This window comes from Macrobrachium nipponense, chromosome 9, assembly GCF_015104395.2.
Source record: "Macrobrachium nipponense isolate FS-2020 chromosome 9, ASM1510439v2, whole genome shotgun sequence".
NCBI lineage: Eukaryota > Metazoa > Arthropoda > Malacostraca > Decapoda > Palaemonidae > Macrobrachium > Macrobrachium nipponense.
The window spans coordinates 43,597,940-43,620,802 of NC_061110.1; the positions used below are offsets into that span (position 1 = coordinate 43,597,940).

Below are 22,863 nucleotides of genomic sequence, written 5' to 3' on the forward strand. Positions count from 1 at the left end.
TGGTATTCGCTTATATATATATATATATATATATATATATATATATATTATATATAATAATATATATATATATATTATATATATATAATGTGTGTGTATGTCAGTTTAGAATCCAATAGTCACTTTTTACCAGGTACGTATGTAATCATAAGTGCCACGATGCCCTATTAACTTCTTGAATTCTTCACACATTTTGGATACTCTTCACTCAAGCCTTACATCCACTGCAAGAAATATGAAGGGCTTCTGATGTTCTGTGGCGGGAATCGAACCCACATCTCGAGTCAACAGAGCGGTGTCACGGTGTCGACCTGACCTCGTTTTGATTACTTTGGGTGTGAGTTCGATTCCTGCAACCTAACATCAGAATTACTTTATATTTTTAACTTGATCTAAGGCTTGATAAATGTGAAGGAAATCTGATGCTCCGTTGCGGAAATCGAACCCATATCCAGAGTATATGCGCGCGCGCACACACACACCACACACACACACACACACACCACACACATATATATATATATAATATATATATATATATATATATATATATATATATATATATATATATATATATATATATACTATATATAGTATATATACTATGTATGTATATGTGTACTCATATATGTGTATATACATATACATATACATATACATATACATATATATATATATATTCTATATATATATATGTATATATATATATGATATATATATATATATATATATATATATATATATATATATATATATATATATATATATATATATATATATATATATAATATATTATATATATATATATATATTCTGTATATATATATATATATATATATATATATACCTATATATACATATATATATATATATATATATATATATATATAATATATACTATATATATATATATTTTATATATATATGTATATATATATATATATATATATATATATATATATAATATATATATATATATAAGACAGAAAACGTTGGCGCAAGCAGGCCACAGCATATGGAAATGAAAGGGTGCAAGGAGAATAGCCGGTGATCAGGTGATAGTACATTTATTGCCGACGCGTTTCGTAACACATAGTTACATCATCAAGGCTAAAAGAGAAACAACACAAATTAAAAATACATGAAACATAACTTTGACTTTAAGAGTCTCAACAAATATACAAAAAACATACATAAAATGAAAGCAATTTAAAAAGCACCTGCTAGACTAAAAAGTTGAAGACAGAGATTCGGAAAGAAGGGAGAATCAGCGAAGAAAGCCGGTTCAACCCAGATACAACGTACAGAGGAGGTATGTGAGTTCAACTTGGGCACTAACTGCTTAATAAATAACGACTCTAATATAAGCAGTTCGTGCAAACGGCTCGTTTTACCCAAGACAGAGAAGTCAGTATAATTGATGGTGGTTTTACAAATTTTTGCATGATTTCTGATATTAGAAAATTCAGGATTGGACACTCTGCATCCAGTACGATGACTTACACCATTATGTGAATCAGCTCTGACTTTTAGCAATCGTTTAGTCGAACCCACGTAAGTCTCCAAATCACATCTGGGGCAAGTATATTTATATACGACTGAAGATTGCAATATTGGGAAGAGTCTGTCTTTAAATTGAAAAGTGATCCTATTGTAAGGGTAATTTTTAGAATTGATATAACTTGCAAAATATTAAAGTGTTTTTCAATTGCAGACTTGAGATTCCTTCTAAATTTGTCGTCTTGGATGTTTAGTTTCTTTCGTGGAACAGTGCTTATGGAAGGGGAGTCCGATAGTTTCTTATTTAGAGAATTCTTGCAATGTTTGAAGAAAACATGTCAGGGAAACCAATTATCGGAAAAATATTTAAACAGGAACAATATTTCTTTATGATACAAATCCCAGGAAGAGGTTAGAGTGTAAGCCCGATGGAGCAAGGTAAAAATTGAATCAAGTTTAAAATTATAAAAACAAGCACTATAAAAGTTTGAACCCAGACCGGAGAACGTCTTTTTTTTTTTTTTTTTCTAAAAAAGGAAGTGTTAAAACTATCACCACTTCGAAAAACCAAAACATCCAAAAATGGTAATCGATCATTTTCCTCTCTCTCTAATGTAAACTTGATATTAGGATGTAATTCATTGATGTACGAGAGAAATTGATCAGCATGGAAAGCTGATTTGAAAAGAACAAAGGTGTCATCGACAAACCGTTTATGCACAAGATGATAAAAACCAAGGGGGCAATTTTCCAACATGTCCTCCTCCAGGGAGCACATGAAAATGTTGGAAAACGTGGGACCGAGAGGTGATCCCATTGCCGTATCCGATAGTTGTGACTGTAATTTACTAATATCAATATTAAAAGGCTGATTTTTTAACCTGTGAAATAATGATTCTAAAGGCAGAAAGAACCTGTTGTAGTTTGGTTTGTAACAAGGCATGCAGAAGTCCAATCCAAGAGATAACAAGAGCTCTTCTCGTTTAGACAGTACAAGAGAGGAAAGGTTAAATATTAAACTCACGCTATGGTTAAAATGAGGAAGGAGAACACCAAGGCTTTGTAATTTTATACTATGGCATCGTTGAATACTGGTAATATGGTTAGAAATGTTTTTGTATATAATATATATATATATATATATATATATATATATATATATATATATATATATGTGTGTGTGTGTGTGTGTGTGTGTGTGTGTATAAGTCATATCACATTACCGTGATTCATATACAAATATCGAGCTACAAATGTCCTTTAATATCTAATTCGCTCTACCTCGGAATTAATATATTTTCATATATGTTTATCCGAAGGGGAATTTATTCAGCGATAATAGAATTGCCGGCCGACGGGCACGAACCATCGACATCTTCAATTCCAGGACTGGCAGTGAAGCCTTAGCCCATCCTGCCACCGCAAGAGGATATAAGTTTATGCCATCTCCCACCTCAAATACCTGCCACACTCAGGTATTTTTAGTTTTGGAGACTGCATCAAACACACCTCGTCCTCGGTAGTGTTGTAGTACTTTTGCCCGCACGTAGTCATTATATAAGTCATATCACATTACCGTGATTCATATACAAAAATCGAGCTACAAATGTCCTTTAATATCTAATTCGCTCTACCTCGGAATTAATATATTTTCATATATGTTTAACCAAAGTGGAATTAATTCAGCGATAATAGAATTGCCGGCCGAGGGGCACAAACCATCGACATCTTCAATTCCAGGACTGGTAGTGAAGCCTACGTCGGAATTAATATATTTTCATATAAGTTTAACTGAGGACGAGGTGGGTTTGATGCAGTCTCCAAAACTAAAAATACCTGAGCGCGGCAGGTATGTGAGGTGGGAGACGGCATAAACTTATATCCTCTTGCGATGGCGTGGTAGGCTAAGGCTTCCCTGCCAGACCTGGAATTGAAGATGTCGATGGTTCGTGGTCGTCGGCCAGCAATTTTATTCTTGCTGAATAAATTCCCCTTTGGTTAAACATATATGAAAATATATTAATTCTGAGGTAGAGCGAATTAGATATTAAAGGACATTTGTAGCTCGAAATTTGTATATGAATCATGATAATGTGATATGACTTATATAATGAATATGTGCGGGCAAAGCACTACAACGCTACCGAGGATGAGGAGGGTTTGATGCAATCTCCAAAACTAAAAATACCTGAGTGTGGCAGGTATTTGAGGTGGGAGATGGCATAAACTTATATCCTCTTGCGGTGGCGGGGTGGGCTAAGGCTTCACTGCCAGTCCTGGAATTGAAGATGTCGATGGTTCGTGCCCGTCGACTGGCAATTCTATTATCGCTGAATAAATTCCTCTCCGGTTAACCCTTAAACGCCGAATGGACGTATTAAACGTCGAGTCAAAATCTCCCCTGATTGCCGAATGGACGTACCATACGTCGACTCAAAAAAGTTTTTTTAAAAATTCGCGGAAAAATACTTATAGGCCTACCAGCCGAAAACTTTTGAATCACGCACCTTGGGGATGCTGGGGAGTTCACGGATCAAGGCGTTGTTTTTGTTTACAATTCGTTATGCAGGCGCGCAAGCGCGAATTTCTTTCTTATTGCACTAAAAAGTATCAGTGACACATCTCAAAAATTATTTAGTCACTTTGACATAATTTTTGAACCGTTTTAAATTATCCGTTACATGAAGTATTATATATGAAAATGTGCGCAATGTCATTTAAAATACAACAAAAAATACTCATGATTGTAGCTTTTATCAGTTTTGAAATATTTCCATATAAATAACGATAAGTGCCAAAATTTCAACCTTTGGTCAACTTTGACTCTACCGAAATGGTAAAAAAACGCAATTGTAAGCTGAAACGCTTATATTGTAGTAATATTCAACTATTTACCTAAATTTTGCAATAAATTGGAAGTCTCTAGCACAATATTTCGATTTATGGTGAATTTATGAAAAAACATTTTCCTTACGTCCTCGCGGTAACTCTTCCGAAAAAAATCATACATGCGATTGTGGTAATGTTTGCACCATTTTAAAATTAGCCGTTACATAAAGTTTTATATATGGAAATGTGCGCAATTTCATGCACAATACAACTAAAAACAACCCATGGTTGTAGCTTTTATCAGTTTTGAAATATTTTCATATAAAAAATGATAAGTGACAAATTTTCAACCTTTGGTCAATTTTGACTCTACCGAAATGGTAAAAAAACGCAATTGTAAGCTAAAAATCTTATATTTTGGTAATATTCAATCATTTACCTTCATTTTGTAACAAATTGGAAGTCTCTAGCACAATATTTCGATTTATGGTGAATTTATGAAAAAAATAACATTTTCCTTACGTCCGCGGGGGGGGGTAACTCTTCCGAAAAAATCATACGTGCGATTGTGGTAATGTTTGCACCATTTTAAATTAGCCGTTACATAAAGTTTTATCTATGAAAATGTGCGCAATTTCATGTAGAATACAACGAAAAATAATTGAAGGTTGTAGCTTTTCTCATTTTCGAAATATATGCAAATAAATCACGATAAATAGAAAAAAAACCACATTCGGTCAACTTTGACTCTACCGAAATGGTCGAAAAACACAATTGTAAGCTAAAACTCTTATATTTTAGTAATATTCAATCATTTACCTTAATTTTGCAACAAATTTGAAGTCTCTAGCACAATATTTCGATTTATGGTGAATTTATAAAAAAAACGTTCCTTCCCTCCACGCACGGATTCTCCGCCATAAATCTCCAAATTGCGTACCTCGCATTCTCGGAAAATTTGCTCCGTTTCATATTAGGCATTTCATAGAGTTTTATATATGAAAATGTGCGCAATTTCATGTAGAATAAAAGGAAAAATATTTGAAGGTTGTAGCTTTTCTAATTTCCGAAATAATTGCATATAAAAAAAATTTATAAAAAAAATTCGACATTTGGTCATTTTTAACTCGTCAGAAATGGTCGAAAACTGCAATTGTAAGCTAAAACTCTTACAGTATCGTAATATTCCATCATTAACTTCATCTTGAAACAAATTCGAAGTCTCTATAATAATATTTAGATTTATGGTGAATTTAAAAAAAATATATTATTTACGTCTGTGCGTTACGAATTCATGCATAATTTTGTGATAATATTTTCTCTGTGTTGCTTTTATTGTTTTATAATGTGTTATATACCAAAAAGATTGAAATTTAGTTTACATTACAACAACAAAAAAAGTAACTTGTTACCTTTAACTGTTTTGCGCACAGCGCGATTTGAATACAATTATATATGAAATTTCGTTTTTGTGCTACCATATATCGCATTATTTATATATGATAATGATAATTTTTATCCTTTCTGATGGTTGTATACTAAACTTCAGGCAATGAAAAAAAAGGAACCAAAAATGAACTCTTAATCTTCAAAACTAAGCATGCTGTGATTTTTTGAAAAAATTATTTTTTCCGCTTCCGCGCTCACTCCAAACCAGCCCCGGCATTCGGGGGAGGTTTTGATTTTTACCGCTTCGGCGTTTAAGGGTTAAGCATATATGAAAATATATTAATTCCGAGGTAGAGCAAATTAGATATTAAAGGACATTTGTGGCTCGATATTTGTATATGAATCACGGTAATGTGATATGACTTATATAGGGACTACGTGCGGGCAAAAGCACTACAACGCTACCGAGGACGAGGTGTGTTTGATGCAGTCTCCTTAACTAAAAATACCTGAGCACGGCAGGTATTTCAGGTGGGAGACAGCATAAACTTATATCCTCTTGTGGTGGCGGGGTGGGCTAAAGCTGGCCATACACGATAGAGACTGGCCCGTCAATTTCAAGGGGATTGTCCCGCATCGGTCCAGTCTTTATGGTGTATGGGGGGGAAAAAAAAGCCAGTCTCATCGGGCTTTGTCTTGGCTCGCCATCCTTTCAGCATGTGAAAATCCTGTCCTGTCCCGTTGCAATTTGCTGACTCGCCGCGCAAGTCCCTAACTTGTGTGGGAAGAGATTAGCCTCCCAGAGTCCTGACCATCCCTCAAGAATGAAACAAGTATGATACCTGAGACTGAATGTTATTCACCCGTAGGACGAAGATTGGCCTCCATACATCCGTTTTATTTAAAGCAGTGTCCTCATGCAACTCCTCAAGTATGTCGCAGGCGAACCAAACTAGTTTAACTCAAGATTTTGTTACTGAATTCATTTTGAAACTTTATAGACTTCATCCTGTGTTTATGGAAGGTAAAAAGTGAAGATTATTTTAATAAATCTAAAAAGCAGGCTGCCTATGAAGAGTTATTAGAGGTCTGCAAGAAAATTGATGGCAGAGCATGTTGTCCTCTTGAAATCCTGTCTCCATCGTGTATGGGCAATCCTTAGGGGTCTGGCGCGGAGGGCCAGTACCGCCGTGACGGCCCGCCGTGCCAGTCTCTATCGTGTATGGCTAGCTTAAGGCTTCACTGCCAGTCCTGGAATTGAATATGTCGATGGTTCGTGCCCGTCGGCCGGCAATTCTGAATAAATTCTCCTTCCGTTAAACATATATGAAAATATATTAATTCTGAGATAGAGCGAATTAGATATTAAAGGACATTTGTAGCTTGATATTTGTATATGAATCATGGTAATGTCATATGACTTATATAAGGACTACGTGCGGGCAAAAGCACTACAATGCTACCGAGGACGAGGTGGGTTTGATGCAGTCTCCTTAACTAAAAATACCCGAGCGCGGCAGGTATTTGAGGTGGGAGACGGCATAAACTTATATCCTCTTGTGGTGGCGGGGTGGGCTAAGGCTTCACTGCCAGTCTTGGAATTGAAGATGTCGATGGTTCGTGCCCGTCGGCCGGCAATTTTTATTATCTCTGAATAAATTCCCCTTCGGTTAAACATATATGAAAATATATTAATTCTGAGGTAGAGCGAATTAGATATTAAAGGATATTTGTAAGTCGATATTTATATATAATATGAATGTATACATATATCAAATATATATATATATATATATATATATATATATATCTATATATATATATATATAATATATATATATATATGATATATAAACTTTACCTTCCTACGGTTTCGTGTTCAGGTGGTTCGTTATAGTCTCTCTGGTTTCACCACTCGACTAATTTCCCTGGTGGTATCGGGGGTCGTTAACTTTAAAAGTTGCTTTTTGGCAATCTTTCAACATCATTGTAGGAAACTGGTGTTACATGATTAATCGATACTTGTGTTATTCTCAACATATAATTTTGTAACTGTTCATTCCTTCATAATTGTTTTAATTAATGGGAAATAATTGAATAAATTTTCTATTATTCGTTCAATGACTGCCACCCCTCTAACTGTGTAGGGGAAATTTTAAAAATTGTTTTTCGCATATGCTTTTGTCAAGCATTGAAATATAGAGGTACTATTATGTACTGAGGAAATAGTTCGAAGTCATTTCATATGCTAGACATACGTACATAGGAAAGGCGTTTTCCAGCCGTATGTTATAGTGAAGTGAACAATTTTTCTTAACTGGTTTTCCACAATAAATGCAGAATACCTCTTTGTCGATTAGTTTGTGTTTGATTGCTTTTTGAATGACGTAAAATGCGCGAAAACACAATATATTCTTAGATATCATTATTATTTCTTTTTTTAGTTAGTAGCTGGTAATCTTATTGTGATGAAATACCCCATGGTTACTGTGTATATGACTGATTACTGGCAAAAAAAAGTGATGAAAACACAAAACATATAAGAAAACGGCATCTCTTCTTATGTTGTAAGCAGTCTGTACCTGAGTATCAGGAAATTTGAAATTTGGTGGCTGATTTTAATGGCACTACGTATTACTTTAAAATTTCATTATTCCAAAAAACAAACACCGATATTCACACATCGAGAAGGAGAGCTTTCAGAAAAACTTAGTATCACAGGTCTAACTTTTACCATTATTTCTCCATATCGCCTCAATGCCAAAAATTGATATCTTGATCTCCGGAACGGCTGAACGTATTTCGTTGAAGTGTGGAACCGTAGTGAGAAACCTCTAAAACCAAAGTTTCATACCGATTGGGTGAACATTTCTGGAGGTATAAAGAGCCGAAGTCAGGGTTTTATGTAACTCCGGGTGGCTGGGCTTTAATAAATGCCAACTGCTGTGGCAGTTGATAACAACTGAATGGGTCAGTCTTTGAGTAATTCTGACGCCTCTTTCACAACTCTACGTAAAACTGAGTGAAATGGTGAATGTTGCTACCATCGCTTACGTTACCTTTCTCTCTTCATTGGTCTAGTGTGATTCAACCGTAAGGCTTATCTCATCAAACTTTGTCCGAAACTAATATTCGTTTACTGATAACAGCACAGAGTTATAAAAGAGCACAGATCCAAGAGAAACAACTAATCATACATAATAGGTCGGTTTTCCCTACATACCCTGGCGTTCAGCCTCGTGGAAGTGTGAAGTATTGGATTATTTACTGATACGTGTGACGAAAGAGTCTCCCGTTTTCTTTCAACGTTGATTGGCGGACGACCGTTGTTTTGATGAACCCGCTCCTAACACAGCTTCTGATCATTAAGTTATGAATTCGTCTAGCGTAAATGGCGGGTTTCAAGTTGTCTTTCATTTTTGCACTGTATTTTTTATTCTACTTACTTTCATATTCTGATCCAATGATAGTGAAAACGGCAGTAGGGGAAACAAAAACCTTTTGCTTCCTGATCGATAATCCGTTTTACAAAGAAAGCTTTAAAAAGTGTTGGCAGCAAATACTGATATATGTTATCTCTGGAAATAAGGAATTGTAAATGTTCACTCTGTAGGAAAAAAAAACCACTACAAAATAAAGATTTGATTAATGAGAATTTCTATGAAATATTAGTTATTACTGAAAAACGTCTTAATGACGTTGATACCGTTAAAATGGCTGAACTGGCCCATCTAATTTGTACATAGCATCACGTTGATATATTTCGTGATCAATTTATTCATGTATATATAAATATATAAGCATACAGACATATATACTTTACATACATACATACATACATACATACATACATACATACATACATGTGTGTGTTAGCATGAAGATGCAAAGAACCAAACGGCAAAAACAGGGAAGGGCTTTCTAAGACGCAAAATCTTATCATTCATAAATTGAAGACGTTGTGACCAGCAAAAATGCTCCGGCTTCGGAACTGACATTTCTGGGGCGCTGGGCGACACTCGTGGCGTCCTCGAGATTGCTTTTACCAAAAAGCGAGTCATTTAATGGCCCTCCACAATGAGAAACGTCTTCAAGTCTTAAAAAGTAAGAGAGCTGTGAGTATGATTATACGAAATTTTTCTCTTGTCCCATGTAAACCAGTATTGAACTTTCCAGGTTACGTGTATAATGCTTATGCTAACTGATTAAACTTGATTGAGTAATCATCATCAAGAACGTAACAAAAGCTAAAATTACAATTTGCGCCCGACTAAAGAAAAGTGGTAAGCAGATAACAGCACAATCTGAAAACCAGTCGTATAGATATCTGTATATGTATATATAAAAATGTAAAAGAAAAAGGTTGAATGTATCAAACAAGATTTGGGAGCATTATAACAGCAAATTTACCAGAAAACAACGTCAATATTTCACTGCATGCGGTGGTTGTTCGGCCAAGTTTCTGTGCTTATAGTGGAATTGGTAGGTTCCGTAAACAGTTAGACAGCTGATAAATTTTATGCAAGGAACAGGTAGGATCTGAGAACGAGGTATGAAATGCGAATTCATTCGTTAAGTAGACGTTATTCAGGAAATTATGTTGAAAAAAGCAGTTCTGAAGAAAAGGACCCATCATTCTCAACGTTACTCTGATGAAACTGAAAACGAACAAGTCTAAGCACCATTCTTATTGCAAATTATGAAGTGACCTGTATAAAGTTAAAGAGAATGTTATTGTACAGGGAGTAGATACATATATGTGGTACACCAGATACATGCAACTTGTGGCATTGTTAAAGGAAATATTGAATAATTATGAAATAACAGGTAAGCGGAGTCACGGATATGCGACAGATGATTATGGAACATGATACAGCTTTGACAGACTGATATGAAAATTATAACAGCATGAGAAATGGTTAAAATCTGATTGAAAATTATTTATGCCCTGTTTGTGCTAAAGGAGAATTAATAAAAAACAAGACATTCATTTTTAAAATGTGTCAAAATATTAGTGCTGCAATTGATGGTAAAACAGGTAAATTATAAATCAACAAAGAATGCATTAAGAGTTTAATCATGTAGAAGAAAAATTATTGTCAGGGTAGGATGTGAGAACGAGGAATAAACAGTCGAAAACACGGCGGGAAAATATTTCCTTCCGTAAAAAGAAGGAGCTTTGCTACTTAGAACGAATGAAAGGGAACTGGACGACAAGATGTACATACATAGAAAACACAGAATAAGGACACCCTAGAAAATTAGTCGTTAATGGTTCGTAAATCCACGAAGTACGTTTATCTGAAAAGTTTCGTTTCCTATTCATTTTGAGTTTTCTGTCTGTCCCTCCGCACTTTTGCTGTCCGCCCTCAGATCTTACAAACTACTGAAGATAGAGGGCTGCAAACTGTTATATTGCTCATCCACCCTCCAATCATCAAACGTAATAAATTGCAGCCATCTAGCCTCAGTGAATTTTATTTTATCTGAGGTTAAGATTACCCACGCATCGTGCGTCTGGTACAGCTAAAAGTGCCAACTAACGACGCATCTTCACTTGACTGCATCTGGGGATAAAATGCATATTAATATGATAAAATAAATACATAAAATGCATATTAATATGATAAAATAAAGTTAGTATTCATCATAATGGAAATGATGTAGTTATGATGTCTAATTTATGTTTTTCTTCATTCATTTACTACAGAAGAACTGGATTAGGTACGGATCGGTTAAAATGGGTAATTTGATAACTATCATCTGCTATTATTTTTGTGTGTGAATGCCTATAAACGTTTTACATTTCAGTATAGTAGGTATGCAAATTTCATAAAATGGCCAATCATAAAATAAAAAAAAATAATATTTACAATATCTGAAATGATGTTTTTATAACCTTTTATTCGTGTTTTCTACATTAATTGACTGACGAAACGCGCCAGGTACGAAATGGTTGACATGAACTTCTAGTAATCACTTGATAGAAGACATCTGAGCCGTAGCAGTTATGAACTTCGTACCCCAGATGCTATAATATCAACAGAATAACTTCCAGTGACTTTGATGGTGCTTGCAGGGACGACTGTCGCCTCTTGGTTTTAACTGTTTGCGGACTGATTATATCGAATGTACCACCTGCAAGGAAGTTTGCGCAATTAAACGCCGTATATTCAGATGAATTTTACTTTTTTTATTTTTCGATATGAAGAGCTGAGGGCATTACTGAAAATCAAGTTGCAAGCCTTACTATGATAACTACTGTCAAGTACTTTTTGAGTAAAAAATGCAAACGTTCCCAAACTGTCACCAAAAAATTCGCAAACATTATAGTATTTCTATTCTAAAATATGTGTGCCAAAGCTTGATGGCGCACACTAATTACGCTGTGCTGGAACCTGGCGCTGCCCATCATGTCTCCCCTACCCCTCCCGATTCTCTATCTACCCATCCCACCTAGGGCGGACAAACAGGTTTTCAGGAGGTGGGTGGATTTGCCATGTCTCCCCTACCATCCCAATCCTCTAATTACCCCGCCATCACTCAGGGCGGACAAACAAGAAAGATACAATCGTGTTTTATTATTACAGAGAACAATAAAATCAGGCTCATGAAACTACATCGGATCAATCGATCTCGTCAGAAATTTATATTATATTTTTAACTTATAAATTTTTAATTCAGTCACTAAGAAATAATGCTAACTGCATGAAACGAAGAAGTAAAGTAAAAATATGTATATAAAGCAGAAGGGAGGAAGCGTGAAGGAGGAAAGCGGTACTTGGAATTATTATTTACACCACGTTTATTTCCACCTGACCTGAATCACTCTTGATTCTTCCTTTGAAAAGCAAAGCTGTCCAAATGACGAGGACATATTTACCCAGCAATTTCTTTACTATGGAAACGGTTTCCAATATGTTCCATTTTTCATAATAATAATAATAATAATAATAATAATAATAATAATAATAATAATAATAATAATATAATAATAATAATAATAATAATAATAAAATGGAGAAACAAGAATCTGTTCAACTGAAAAAGGGAATCGAACAGATTCCCGAAAGCTCTCCGTACAGATCTATCTGTAAATATATGTACATATGCATAACTGTGGATTTATTCCTCCATTTCAATACTCCTGCTACTATGACAAGACCTGAAAATAGAAATAAGAAGGATATGGGATATGCCAATGGAAATTGTACCCATAATCATAGTAACACTAGGCACGATCCCAATATCTCTGAAAAGGAACCTGAAAACGCTAGATGCCGAAGTAGCTCCAGGACTCATGTAGAAGAGTGTGCTCTTAGAAATAGCACACATAGTGAGAAAAGTGATGGACTCCTAAGGAGGCAGGATGCAACACGGAACCCCACACTATAAATACCACCCAGTCGAATAGGATGACTGTGATAGGAAAAAAATAATGATGATAACAATAGCTGTTTCAACGGCACTACCTTGTAGAGTCTTCTCTATTCTTCTAGTCTGTAGCTAGATGGTACAATAAATACCCAGAGGACATGGAAAAATATTCTGCTTTTGTTGTTTATTTTCCTCATCTAATGAGAGAATGCATGAAATTAATTTGCTGTTGTTTGAGATTACGCCAGCTTTATGCTAACACGGTCTCTTGCGCCTAAAGGTGCCCGTAACTGGGTTCAAAGTATAAAATTAAAAGGTGGGCAGGTATTTATAGCAGAGTGGATGGACTGATGTCTTGCCGGGTCTAATTTTCATTAGTCAGTTCCGTCTTAGACAGGATAAATTCTTATAGTTAGTGTCTACCTCGGTGGTTCAACGTTTTAAAGCTTGCAGGCTTCACAACTCAAAAGATGAAAAGAAACTCAGGGTTTAGTTATGTTAGTCAAAATCTTGATAATGTCTGAGTAACAAAATTTCCCTTATTTTTTGGTTAAACTCCGAAGATAAAAGTTAATGGGCTGCTATCGGTAAAAATTTCTAGAACAAGAGGTAAGTATGTTAAACGAACTTCAAAACGAGTAAAATATAACACCAAACTGTTGAATGGTTTTCATTTTATACGCTACCTACAACAGGTATTTCCTGGACAACTGCCTATTGACACAAAGTTGTAGAGTTTTAAAATGTTTATATCATGGGAGCTGGTAATTTGCAACTAAATCCTTTTTACAATACGCTCCGATATCCCTCAATCATTACATCTGCCCGGCCTTTTAACGCCTTCTTTCTAAAACGATTTTACAAATTCAGAACTTCGTATCTTTTTGGCGTGCGAAGAGGGAAACATACCGTTGTGGAACCCCCTCAGAAACGGGTACAGCATTTTCGAGCTTTCGTCGCTGTAACCTCATCCTCATTCACCAATTAGGTTGTCACGTTCAGGAAGGCTTGGCTTGCAAAATCTTCCTAAATATTCAGTCTTGTCCACAACTATACCAAGCCCGGTCCTTATGATGATCATGAGGAGCATTCACATTTCAAGTGAATAATGACTGACGAAAAGATACCCGAAAAGGTTCTTGGTTATCGGACTTATACTTGGCGTTTTTACGAGACGGTTATGACACAATGATCAGCAAACTTAGCTGCTTCGTTTACGTTTTATCTAACGGACGAACCCGAATTTAAAGGAAGCACCATTCTACAGTTACCGTGCGATGAAGGATTTTCAGGATTTTGAAGCTTATCAGCATATATGTTGCTCTCAGTCATTTTAATGTCATGAGTTTGATGATAAGAAATTCTCCTAATGACAATTTTGGCTGCATACGTAACGTTCATTGCGAAAACGGTGATACTAGATAATCAACTAGTACAACGAATCTAACAGTACTGGTCAAATGTCGAATGTATTAACTGTAAACATGAGATATTGTAATCATCCTATCGACTGAAAAGAAAAAAGGTCACAACGACACGATTACAAGGACTTAATTACAAGGATAACAATAGCCTCCTCCATGGGAATTCGAAACGCCGGATACCGGAGTAGCAAGACTCGTGGCCGGACATCTAACCGAAGGACATTTGGCCGATGGACATTAAACCGACGGACATTTGGCCGATGGACATTAAACCGACGGACATTTGGCCGAACGAACGTTTAGCCAAACAGACATTTGGCCGAACGGACATTTAGCAGATCGGACATTTGGCCGAAAATTTACAAGTCTGAATAGTAACAAGCAATACTTTTAAGTATTTTAATAAACAGTTTATTGCAAAAAAAAAAAATAAATAAATAAAATAAAATAAAATAAAAGAAATACAGTAAGACGTATTTTCTTAATTATTTAAAGAATGTGCGCAATTGCTTTCAGAAAGTCTATTCTTTTGACACTCTTCATGTTTCTCAATGGTAGACATGAGCCTTGTGTCTAATATCTGATACTTCATCTTCGATGATCTCAATGCAACTCTGAATTTACCATCTCGATTGTTAACTCCCAATCTGATTGTTCTTTCCTTAGCTTTGAAATAGATGACAAATAGAAGGGGGGTGGATTGGTGATTGTCTAATTCCCTCGTTCGTTCTGTCAAAGAAAACCAGCCGTGGTGCCATCTCTCAATTCGAAAGTTGAGATGGAAAACTCAAAGTAAATGCCGATTGATTTCGAAATGTTAAGATTGCTTGTTATAATTAACAGAACGATAGCAGGTGTGACATACATGATGTGCGTACGTCTACTACATTTTCGGCCAAATGTTCTTCGGTCATATGTTTTTGGATGTTCTTGATCTGACCAGTTATCAGAGCACCAATAGGCTAGTCGACTTTAGTTCCACTACTTCTGAGGGAAAGTCTTATTTATTCACTCGTACACGATGTGTGAATCCATAATTATATATAGCTATCCTTGCTATTATTGTCCGTATAACCGCATATTCAGACCTGAATATGGAAAGTCATATATATCGTAAACTTCAACTGAAGTATTCACTCCGTGTTTTTATCAGTGTAACAAACGAACAAAAGTAGGCTAATCTACAAATATGTAGGAAGTGATCTATCGGGACAAAAAACTAAGGCGTGCTTGTGTATTTGTCTGAGATACTGTTACAGTCTTTTTAAGATTCAAAACACTAAAGTCACAACGTAACCGCGAGAAACGATCCAAGGTTTGACAACAAAGAAAATGAAACAAATTTCTTGGTGAAACATCGGAGCTCCTCAGTAGATTATATTCTGGTATATAATGATTGGTTATTGATGCGTTTTGGGGGAAGAAATCAGCGAAATGAAAATTCCGTTATTACAAAAATCGCCATTGAATTTTCCAGAATTTATGTTCTTTTTTCATATATATACTACTTTAACAATGGGATAGGAAATACATAGATATGAAGTTTGGTAAAATTTCATCATCGCCAGCACATGTACCAAAGAGGAATAGCCGATTATCCCACCACCGAATATGCAGTTATCAGACTAGCAACCATTCATTGCAAAAAGTATAGGGATAAGTTTAATAGATTTAACCCAATCGTAATCAACCTAGATTGACATTTATATATATATATATATATAATCTATATATATATATATATATATATATATGTATATATATATATATCTATATATATATATATATATATCTATATGTATATATATATATATATCATACATATATATATATATATATATATATTATATATATATATATATATATAAATTCCAGGATTAAATAGACTTTTACACAGTTTGAAAGAAATACAACTCTCCTGTATACAGTCACCAACATTCAAGTTAATGGTCAAAGTTTCCTGCTCAAAGCCCTGAGGGATGATCAAGACACAGATTCCCACATTGGCTAACGACTTCATTAACCTTTTTGGTATTAACGAAGAAGCTGCCATTTCTGGGTCTACCTAAAATGTTTAAGGTTACCAAAACAAAATTATGTATTAAAAACGGAAGGCTACTCGATATGCATCTTTTGGAGTCGTCAATGATAAGAGGTGACCTTCCTTTAACACTAGATCACAAATATTTCCAATGTTGTAAGAAAAAAAGCTCAAATTATAAGAATCATGAAGTCGCGTAATGTCGATCCCAAAAGACTTTTGGAAAGGGTGAATGTAATTCTATATGATGGGATAACCTATGGCTCCATATTCAGCTCTTTAATACTTCTTTTAAAGCGCTATGCTATTTAATTTTGCAGCGAGTGCGGTTAACTAGAGCAACTGTTACTTATTTTTGAAAGTTGTATTTCACACTGAAGACCAGCGATCTTTCCAATTGGAAAACCATAACTAATACAGTACTAAACGGATACGTCATAGAACATCAGGCAGCCGGAGATTTTGAACTTTGCTATTAGCCATATAAGGAAAAGAACTCAAGTAAATAACCTTCTAAATTTAACGAACGAAATCAGTCTCCCATAAAGGCCGTTTGGCAGCATAAAGGAAATACAGCGCAATAAATAGAGCTCATCGAAGGATTCTCATCAGTTTCAAAGTTTTCTTGTTATGGAACTTTGTGGATCTAGAGGAACACCATAAAAAGCCAAGGCTTCCTTCGTCATAAGCCAAACAAACCTAAACCGAGCCTACTGAGACGCTGTCAATTCCCCACAAATCTTACAATCTACACCAATTCTTCCCTCAGGAGCAGATAAAATATGACCTTTTCTCCTCTGAGAAAATGCTTGCAATGACTAATTAAAAAACGACAGGATTTCTTCGCTCTGAACTTGATTTGCCAGAATGTACCGAGTTCGGTCTTCTAGATTGTTAACTAGCTGTCTCTAGTCTATAAAGTAAATTCTTTTTAATTCAAGATAGTTACATCATCGACGGACGTGTTTCTACAGTAACTGCAAAAAGAATAAGATTTAAGGATTCTGTGAAACTTATTTCCAGTCAGCATGCAGATAATATCCGTCCAAATAACAATGAAGAGCATTCAACGATTTATTCCTATTAAAAAGCAAGGAAATGAAAATCTTGTCTACTATGGTAGCGAGAATAGGGTAGAAGCAAGAGACAGTGAATATAAAAAGTAGAGAGAGAGAGAGAGAGAGAGGGTGGGGGGGGGGGGGAGGGTGTGTGCGGGGGGTAGAAGAGAGGCGTTTTACAAAATCATCAGGAATGTGAATTGTATTCTACAGTATTTTCCGAAATGGTTCAGTTCTGAATACAGAGATCCTTATCAAATCTATATATTTCAAGCCTTTTGTATCAAATGAAATTAGGATGAAAAGAGGAACATTTATGCTGCTAATTCATGTCTTTAATATGGAAATCAGCTATCATTTGCTGATTTCGCAAATACTGAGGTTTTAAGATTGAGATAACATTATAAATGGTAAAACGCGTTCACAGCGTTCACAACTTTTTCAGAGTTGAAGGATAGATCGTCATGATTTCATGTAGTGGAAAGATAAAGCGAACAAAAGCCTCCTGATGTTCCAATCTTCCTTTTCTTCTCTGTCTTTTCCCTCGCTTCCTGATGTAGACCTACATAGGCACTCGAAGAGAGAAAAGATAGCGCTTGGGGTCTTTCTTTCAATCTAAGTTCTGCTGCAGACTTTGACAAAACTTCCCAGTCAGCGGTGGGTTCTTTCGCCCACCTCATTTTTCTGGGGACCTTTTGGGGGAAAGATACGTCCTCACAACATATAAAGTCAAGCAGATTAAAAAAAAAAAAAAAGGTTAGGAATTATTTCAGGAGATGTCGAACATCAATATTCCCAGACTTTAAATGTGAATTTACACGTGAAAGCAGAGTACCAGATAAGTCCTTTTATGTATAAAACCATCAGCGTATCCGTTCTACCAGCGTTTAATTTGATAAAATGATAAGCTTCACTGAAACACATTCTTGACTTTAAGAAGTACAATTAAACATTAAAACAGAGGTATTGTTTGAATGAAATTACATATTGTATATTATAGTATTCAAAAGTGATCCACCTAGTTGACAGGGAAAAATTAATACTAATTTGTTACTTAGTTGTTAATTCTTGATTGTTATAAAATCAAGATAATATAATTCCAAGTTTAATCGAGATGAACTTCGTCGATATGACCCTGCGATATTTTTCACGTCAGTGGTAACAGATGGAGAAGCTTCCACTTCGGCTATGGGAGGCCCAAAATAAAAATAATCTCCGATTTTTAGCTATTTTTTTAAGAATTTTGTGAATTCAGGCTTGGAACCACCACAAAAGGCTACATTTACCCCCATCACGTGGGAAGCTAGGCTGTGTCGCGTCAGGGTAGGTCAAATTAATATGCATTTTCTTAGTATTTCTGTATCGCAGTAGCATGAAGACTGGATATGAGATAGCCGCTACTGACGTCATGTTACTGATAAGGAGTTCAGGATTTTCGTAGCTGGTGTATGCCACTAACAATATCAAATGGCATTTGTTGATGCTGCGACTTTATAAAAAAGAAAATTTTCTCTGATCTCATTTACATCATCATTCCTGTAATCTAACTCATGGTCATTCATTTACTGTGACATTTCTTGCTCAAAACTATGGTTGATATAAAAACGTAAATAAGAATAAAATAAATTGGTAAATTGGATTGGAGGAAACGATTATGAAAAAAAAAATTATGATTTATACTCATTGGTCACTTGTGTACAAAGGAGAAATAAAAGCAAACTACAGAGTCCAAATAAACGATAGTAAAAAATACAAAACTAATCGAAGAAGTCGGGAATATCAAAAGTTATGATTTGATTTAGTAATCAACGTAACACGTCATCATCACCAACATATCAACAGGAACATAATGACATTTATACGATATTTAACCACAACACGAAACACGTAATAGGCAAACACCCAACCATACTCACCCGACACCTAGAAACAGAACGGATGTCTCCTGAAAATTTCATAGCCAAGGATGGCGGACACATTTCGTGGACAACGACGGCAGTATTAACGCTTTTCCTTATGCAAATGAGAGAGAGAGAGAGAGAGAGAGAGAGAGAGAGAGAGAGACGGCGCCCTCAGATTCTCATTCCATTGCAAGGCCTAATCCTTACATTACGTCGCTTCCCTTATGGCTGCTCAGGGTCTGCCCGACTTTCTTCTTCTTACTCTCGAACCTGAGTCTACGATGCCATCCCATCCCAGATCTCGGCCCATTCTACTTCATCCGAAAGGTACAGAGATGTGATTTAACGGCACCAGAGGAATAATTAAATGCGGGATCTCTGCCACGAAAGATAATACGGGCGATAATTAGAAGACGTAATCATCATATACATCTTTCTGTGAGGTTACATTCCACCTTGTACATACGCAGCCTCAGAGTTACATTATGGTAGGACCAGTGAAAAAAAAGTTGAATAAGTAGGTTCCCATGGGGCATATACCTTAATGATAACCTGTACAGGCACGGACGTTTGCTACTCATAACCACAGAAAAAAAGATTTCATATCTTATATATATATGTATATATATATATATATATATATATATATATATATATATATATATATATATATATATTATATATATATATATGACATTTTTTCTGTTATACGTAGTAAACGACCATGCCTGTACAGGTTATCATTAAGGTATATGCCCCATGGGAACCTACTTATTCAACCTTTTTCACTGATCCTACTATAATGTAAATCTGGGGCTCATATGCACAAGGCGGAATGTACTCGGAACTCACGGAAAGATGTTCTATATGATGATTACGTGTTCTAATCTTCTAATTATTATTGCCCATATTCTCTTTCGTGTAAGAGATCCCCTCATTTAATTGTAGAGAGAGAGAGAGAGAGAGAGAGAGAGAGAGAGAGAGAGAGAGAGAGAGAGAGAGAGAGAGATTAGTAATGAAGTATTATCCTGAACAAAGGTTAGGTCAATGGAATTCAAAATAGAGTCGCTGTTGCAATCATCTTTCACCTGGTAAAGATTAATGACGAATACCTCGTAAAGGAAACTCTCCAAGGAAAGCAACGCCATGTCAGTCCACTGAAGCCCATCATTAAGACATCGAATAACCATTCAGACTGCCAATCACTGTACACTCTCGTTCACTTTGTCATTACTGACGCTCTTTTGATTCAAGAACCCTCATCTGTTTCATCCCATTCACCGACACTTTCCCGCTCTTCTTGAAATTCTTTCTCAAAAACACCTCTATTTATTACCTTGTTTTTGCCAGCCTACCCAAAGCAACTAAACCCCCCTAAGTAAAATCATTCGTAATTTTACATATCTCAATGTTTTAACGACACGTATGTAATCAATATTTTTGCAGTTGATACCCCACATACTTTACTCAATACCAACACGAACTGTAAATATTTATAGCCATTTTTCGATTTGTAGTAATGTCCACAATTCGCATCCATAATGAAGAGTTGTCTGAATTGTATTAATATTTATCACACCTTCAGCCATTTGTACTTCACAGATAATATAATTTCAGTTAATTTCAGTAAGACTCTTTCTTCAGTTTCAGAAACGTCCACAATTTGCATCCGCAATTAAGAAATGTATCAGAATGCTTGTCATTTTCTTCAGCCGTTTCCTGCAGAAGTGCTGTGTTTTCTTTTCTCTCTATGCCTAATCTATCATCACAGCATCACCCTTTACCAATATTCAAAACTCCTATACCAAAAAACAGTTGCTATCATTCCTTCATATACTGAAATCAAATTCTTTATCTTCCTGACCTCGGTTTACCTCTATTAGCCTGATCTTGGAAATATTGACTTCCTCCTTTATCCTCTGATCAACATTTTTAGAACGTTTTGACCAATTTTCATATTCGCTTTACAATCATCGATTAACATTAGATCATCGTAAAAATCAGCCATTCCAGATTTGTAATGAGGCCGTTCCCCATATAAAAATTCCACACATTTCTCCCTTATCCACCAAAAAAAAAAAAATAACGTCTCAAGAACAAAACGTACCATGCTATCAGGATCTTATACATCAACTATTTTACTTTCGTGTCCTCATACTGCTATCAACATATCTTTAACACATAACATCCTCAACACCGACCACAAGCAAGGCATATATATATTATATATATATATATATATATATATATATATATATATATATATATATATAATAATATATATAATATTATATTAATAATTTCAGCAGTACTGTAAGCTTATCTCTTCGGTCACGAATACCACAAGCATACTTTCAATTTGATTTTTAATTTTTAATCCTACTGTTCATAGTCATCATTATTCCCTTTGTCTAAACTTTGACAGCTCCTCTCCTATTTACCTTTCCGTTTTCTGTTACACATTCTTTACAAAAGGACTCACAGTGATCACATCCAAGACCGTGGATTATATACCAATACACACCATTTTCTCTAGTGTCTTTTTTATCAGTTTCTTCATTAGCATGATTGTGAAAGCAATAATTTTAGTGTAACCAAATTTAACTTGAAATGCCGTACTATCATCAACATAATGCCAACTACTAGTATTCCTCTTTCTTTCTTTCTTTATACAGACACACTCACACACACACACACACACACACGTATATATATATATAGATATATACATACATATACATATATATATATATATATATATATATATATATATCTATATATATATATATATATATTATATATATAGGCATATTGTAGTGCGGTGGATCATATGAGGAGGAGAAAATAAGTCATGGAATTGCAACCTCATTTGAAATTACTGAGAGTTGGAACAGTAAGTAGTTTATTCAGACAGCATGTATATATATATATATATATATATATATATATATATATATATATATATATATATATATAAATATATATATACGTATGTATGTATGTCCGTGCGTGAAAAGTGATGCTCAAAGATTTGATCAATAACAAGATTACAGGTAATCTTTTTTCGATGAATTATGCAGAGAAAATACACGGTATTCTCATTCTAAAATATGCTATGTTACCTAGCCAATTCATAAAAGGGACTTTGCCATAAAAATCTACATATACAGAAGACAGTTACCGCCGTTTCCCCAGATCCCTTCTGAATATACATGATAATACAAAAACATTCGTTTTTCAGAAATAGTCCTACTCTTTTGGAACAAAAAAAGGAAGATGAGAGAGAGAGAGAGAGAGACGAGAGAGAGAGAGAGAGAGAGAGAGAGGGAAGAGAGATGTTTATA

The 22,863-nt window shown here is 35.1% G+C and overlaps 1 protein-coding gene across 1 annotated transcript in view; it reads left to right on the forward strand.

The window, feature by feature from the left end:
• LOC135218057 (uncharacterized) overlaps positions 1–22,863 on the forward strand; it is a 106,818-nt gene that overhangs the window by 35,543 nt on the left and 48,412 nt on the right. The window contains exon 3 of the mRNA XM_064254201.1: positions 18,874–18,941. Within this exon, the coding sequence (XP_064110271.1) occupies positions 18,874–18,941 (68 nt within the window). The remainder of the gene's footprint in view (positions 1–18,873; positions 18,942–22,863) is intronic.